This window comes from Macrosteles quadrilineatus, unplaced genomic scaffold, assembly GCF_028750875.1.
Source record: "Macrosteles quadrilineatus isolate MER2022 unplaced genomic scaffold, UCM_ALF_1.0 Scaffold_1__1_contigs__length_201487025, whole genome shotgun sequence".
In the NCBI taxonomy this organism is placed as follows: domain Eukaryota; kingdom Metazoa; phylum Arthropoda; class Insecta; order Hemiptera; family Cicadellidae; genus Macrosteles; species Macrosteles quadrilineatus.
Genome location: NW_026542594.1, coordinates 181,449,548 through 181,455,313, shown reverse-complemented (window position 1 = coordinate 181,455,313; position 5,766 = coordinate 181,449,548). Strand labels below are relative to the sequence as shown.

General features: G+C 37.7%; 1 protein-coding gene across 1 annotated transcript; it reads left to right on the top strand.

The window, feature by feature from the left end:
• Window positions 1–257: 257 nt before the first annotated feature.
• LOC128983301 (dynein axonemal light chain 4) lies at window positions 258–5,222 on the top strand. Its single transcript, XM_054402548.1, has 3 exons — window positions 258–509; window positions 3,043–3,126; window positions 4,924–5,222. Exons 1-3 carry the CDS (start codon window positions 441–443, stop codon window positions 5,086–5,088), a joined length of 318 nt encoding a protein of 105 aa, XP_054258523.1. The 5' UTR covers window positions 258–440; the 3' UTR covers window positions 5,089–5,222.
• The last annotated feature ends 544 nt before the right edge of the window (window positions 5,223–5,766 follow it).

The following is a 5,766-nucleotide window of genomic DNA, read 5'->3' as shown; positions in this document are numbered from 1 at the left end:
ATGATTTGACTTTGATTCACATAAGTGCCAAATTTGCAGTATGCAATATCCAAAAAGTCGATGGTACGTCTCACAGAGTCGACATCCCATAGCGTCGTCAATGCTTTTATGTTTGTGTTTTCCGCGGTCTGCGCTTACAGAAAAATACGTCCAGCTGATATTGATGTTTAGCGGAGCCACAGCTCAAACAGAATGTCAAAATCAGAATAGAGAACAGTAAACTACTGTAAACATACCAAAAACCAAACAGAAAGAAAGTGGATGAAATTGAGTGGTGTGAGATCGGGATGGGTAATAGCTTTGAGAGAGTTTAGTCTATTGTTTATGTTTTGAGCATTATGTAAACACAATTTTTTAGACATGTGGAGTGGTTTAGCCCTGTTTTGTTTACAAATCATAATAAATAGTAAGTAATTGTAATACATTAAAAATCCAAAACCATGGCAGAACCAGGAGAAAAGAAAGAAGAGGAATCAAAGAAAATAGTGCATACATATCCCCTTGTCAGAGTAAGTTCCTAAGTTGTTTTCTGGTCATAGGCCTAGATTTTAGTTAGGTGGTATAGGCTATACAGAAAATTTAAACTCAATGTTGATATTTGCAAATTAGGCCTAACTTAATTGGCTGTAAGTAAGCCTGTCAAGCTTATAAAAGTTAGGCTGATGTCAAGCAACAAAGAATTTTGGGTGCAGTTAATTAAGTTACACACCCTAATATTTGGCTAAAAGCTAGGCCATAACTCTCTCAAGGAGTTCTTTGAGGACGACCTCACAGGACTTTAAATCAACCACCATTAAAATTTTTAAATGTAACTTCTTTTTGGTATCCAACCTACCAATGACCATACGAAAATCCGACTAGGCTAAATGTAAGTCTGTATACTGTTTATATTAGTTTTATTTTTTTATTGTATTGACGCAGCCTATCCAAGCTTAGGCCTATGCCTGGTATCAAGCCAAGGAGAAGGTACCTTAATGAGGTAATTTATTAACAATCAATATTTATTGGTGTGAACCTGGCAATAACTAGTGCACGCGCCACCAAAAATCTATTGCTGGCCGTTTTGTGGCAAAATACGTCCGCGATCCATATCACCGGCAATAGATTTTAGCAAGCGCGCGCACAACTTATTGCTGATTTTACTCTCCAGGTACATAATGTTGATACTGTCGTGTCCGTTAAAGTGTCCTCTATCTGTTGGCATCATCAGAACACACTATTGTGTTCTTTCCAATTGGTTGATTTGGATCGCGGACGTATTTTGTCGCAAAACGGCCAGCGGCTGCACTTTAATTTACATCCTACACTCGTTTGAATGAATATATCGATCGATATATCGATTATTTAGTTCGATATATGAAGTTTGGTTAGTTAGCCCAACCTAACTAACCGAATGATAGTTGATATATCGATATTTTTCATTCGAATGAGTGTAGGACGTAAACTAAAGTGCAGCCCGGCCAGCAATAGAGTTTTTGTGGCACGCGCACTACTTATTGCTGATTTTACCCCCCTTAACCTTCTCCCCAGGTACATTATGTTGATACTGTCGTGTCCGTTAAAGTGTCCTCTATCTGTTGGTAATATGGATTGCGGACGTAATTTGCCGAAAAAACGGCCGGCAATAGATTTTAGCGGGCGCGCGCACAACTTATTGCTGATTTTACCCCCCTTAACCTACTCCCCAGGTACATAATGTTGATACTGTCGTGCCCGATAAAGTGTCCTCTATCTGTTGGCATTATTGGTAATATGGATCGCGGACGTATTTTGCCGCAAAACAGTCGGTAATAGATTTTAGCGGGCGTGCGCACAACTTATTGCTGATTTTACCCCCCTTAACCTACTCCCCAGGCACATAATGTTGATACTGTCGTGTTCGTTAAAGTGTCCTCTATCTGTTAGCATCATTGGTAATATGGATCTCGGACGTATTTTGCCGCAAAACGGCCGGCAATAGATTTTAGCGGACGCGCGCACAACTTATTGCTGATTTTACTCCCCAGGTACATAATGTTGATACTGTCGTGTCCGTTTAAGTGTCCTCTATCTGTTGGCATTATTGGTAATACGGATCGCGGACGTATTTTGCCGCAAAACGGCCAGCAATAGATTTTTTGTGGCGCGCACACTACTTATTGCTGATTTTACCCCCCTTAACCTATTCCCCAGGTACATGATGTTGATACTGTCGTGTCCGTTAAAGTGTCCTCTATCTGTTGTCATCATCGGTAATATGGATCGCGGACGTATTTTGTTCCAAAACGGCCAGCAATAGATTTGTTTATGGCGTGTGCACTACTTATTGCCGAGTTATTGCCAGGTTCACATTAGTTCAATATTTTATTTTGATTAAAATTAAACCTGTCATTTTATTTTAGGTTCTAAACTAACCAAACTTCCTAACAGGCCTAGCCTAGTTCCCAAATCTGTATGATGAAATCCATTGTTAATCGATATTAGGAGTACACTTCCATATCTGTTAGCACAAACAACCGAATGAGTAATATTGATTAGGCCTATTCGATTGCTTAATTCGATATAGGTACCGGTATCGATCGATATTTTCATTCGGTTGTTTGTGCCAACTGATATGGAAGTGACACCCGATATTAGGGTAACATAGCCTAGTTAAGAAACTGCCCCGAGAATTTGGTAAAAACCGTATTGTATAAGTTGTTGTACCGTATAAGTCCTAGCTGGAGCTTTTGGTCAAGCTTAAGGTGTGCACACACCGGAGCGGTACCTACTGCAGTGTAGTAGCGGTGCGATAAACGTGCAGTGATTTAGTGCAATGGAAGTAAATGCAAGCGGCCACACCGGAGCGGTAGCGGTATACCACCTGAACCACCGCACCACCGAGATGCAGCATGTTCCATTTCACCGCCCAGGGGTGGCGGTGCAACGAGTCATTTAATGGTTATGCTAGGTTAGGTTGGTATTGGTTGAATCTTTATACCTATTTATCACCATCAATGAATCTCACACTTTGCAAAATGCAAGTTATACTCCAATTTGTACAGTTTTATCACTTTTTTGCAGAACTGTGATATGGGAGATGAGATGAGAACTGAAGCCATGGAGTTGTGTGTTACCGCTTGTGAAAAACATGCAGCAAACAACGAGGCAAGTTAAAAAAATAAGCTATTATGTTATGAAATTAGTCCATTAACACTAGTAAATACTCTGAGTAGGCCTATCAGGTTTTACTAAATTTGATATGATATCAACTTAACTTGATATGTTAACTTCACTGAAATAAACTCACTATTTCCAACTTCTTCTAATCTTGTTTAGTCTTATGCAGCCACTAAATGTTATGTGGGTTTAAATGAGCTGTTTTTAAGTCTCTAAAGCCGTGTTTACACGAGGACAAGTAGGTTTCTTGCCTCCGGTAACTTGAAATACACTAGAGGTAGGTCACCTGCCTGCTTACGGGGTTTATTTGAACTCAGATTAAAATTGCCCTTCTTCTGCTATATGTTTTTAAATGAATCAAAATACTTAATACAATAAGGGGTTTCCCTGTAGCAACTGTTATTGCCAGTTCTATTACCTGTTTTTTTTTTTTTTTTTTGTTTTTTTACGATTGAGGTGTTATTATAACACTTATGATCTAGTGCAGTGATAATGATGATTAAAAAAGAAAATTCCCTCTTTGGCTTTGCCTGCCAAGCCTTTGATTTATTTATAAAGGGGACTTTTAAAGTTCCAGTGCTACTGACCATCTTGTAAATCTGGAAATTTAATACTGTAGCTGATTATTACATTTACTTGAATTTTTAACTACAATCAAGATTGTAAACTTGACAACACAGTTATTGAAAATATATTTTTTTACCTTTAGTTTAATAATTTCAACTACAATCCACACAACAGACAAAACCATTTGAGAATGGGGTTTTAATAGGTAACTTAGGCCTACTTTTATTGATATCAGTCTGTAAGATGTGTCTAAATCACTCTTTAAGGGATAGATCTACAATCTAGGCTAAATGTAAATATTGTAATTTAAAAACTGAGTAAATAACTTTAACACGTTCGCTACTGAGCGTCGCATATATGCGACGCCGCGGTCATTGCCACAGACCGAGGTATACATTTGAATCTTACACATAGACCGGCTGTCACTTGGATAACAGTACACACAGACCACGGGCGAAAACCTGTAAAACAGTGATCATTTATATTGTAATACGCTACAATCGTGTTTGTAAATAAATTATTCTTGTTTTTTTGTATTTTTTATAACCTTAAGTAATGTCGCATATTTGCGACGCCCGGTCTACAGCGAAGACAATAGTGAAAATTATCATAGTTTTCTTGAAATAGACTAAACGTCGCATATATGCGACAGTTCATTTTTTTGTGTTTAAGGTAAAAGTAAGTAAACAAATAAACAGATTATTCAAGAACAGTTTATAACTGAACAAATATAAAAGCTACATAGGATAATGCAGCATACATACTGCATACATACATACAGTGATACAGAAAAGTAAAGACCAGTTTTTCCAACTATCATATGACGTCACCAATCATCATATCCACAGACCAAGCGACGCAGTTGTGCGTCAGACATCTCTGTAGACCACTGTAGGGAATTCAGTGCCTTCAAATAGACCACTACAAAGATATAAGCATTTTAATAACATTAGAACCCCGACGCAAATATGCGTCGGCAGTCTATTTTAATGTGACTAGCCGTCGCATATATGCGACGGCAGTCTATGGGTGGAAACCGGCCGTCGCATATGTGCGTCGCTGGTCCATGTGAATGGAAAATTTCGTACTATTGCAGTAGCGAACGTGTTAATCAAAGAATCAGCTGGTTAACTAAATAAAATTAGCTCAAGTGCTTTTGAATAATTACTGTATAACTTTTTGTACTTGCAAAATACGATAATTCAATTTCTTTTGCAGGCCGCCGCTCGGATGATAAAAGAAATGATGGACAAGAAGTTTGGACCGTCCTGGCATGCCGTTGTCGGAGAGGGGTACGGGTTTGAGATTTCTTACGAGTGTAAAAGCCTTCTGTACATGTTTTTCGGCGGAAATGTTGCCATTTGTATATGGAAATGCTCATAACAAATGTTTCTATTAACCAAATCTCACCAATTCAGTATTAATATTGTTATTTTTTTATTAATAATTGTTTTACAATTTTGAATTAACACTGCATAAAGCTATTTATTGTGTTTTATCGGCCTAATATAGATTTACTTGACAAGTACAATTTTTCTATTTCGTCTAAGCTAATAAGCTAATCATGTAGTATTGAATACTCTCTTGAAGCTTTAGTCTTAATTGTTGATTGTTTTTACTGTCTTTAACATTAGTCAAAATATACTAAGACTGGCCACTGAATATGATAAGTTATCAAAGACCCTTAGTATGTTTTATGGGTTTGCCCACCAATAGATTCAAATTGCAGCTAAACCTTTCCTTAAAGCCGATTTTATACAAGACTAGTAGGCAGTTTACCTGCCTCTAATGTATTTCAAGTTACCTGAGACAAGTTCTGCCAACTGGCTTTGTGTAAACTTGGCTTTATACTAGATTTTACAGCTCTTGCTTAAGACAGCATTTTGCCCAAACGCATATTTCACATGTAGCTAGGACCACCTTTATTCAGAATATCAGTTAGCATAATCTGCATCATTAACGGTATTTCCACCAACTTTAAACTCATTTAAGATGACAACAGTTCAAATCCATTACATCCTGTTTGGTCTTTGCTTTATCCTAACATGTTGTTGGGTAGTT

Coding starts and splice junctions, on each gene's coding strand:
- LOC128983301 (XM_054402548.1), top strand. CDS start 441: ATGGCAGAACCAGGAGAAAAGAAAGAAGAGGAATCAAAGAAAATAGTG. Junction 510..3,042: donor ATACATATCCCCTTGTCAGA/GTAAGTTCCTAA, acceptor ACTTTTTTGCAG/AACTGTGATATGGGAGATGA. Junction 3,127..4,923: donor AACATGCAGCAAACAACGAG/GCAAGTTAAAAA, acceptor TTTCTTTTGCAG/GCCGCCGCTCGGATGATAAA.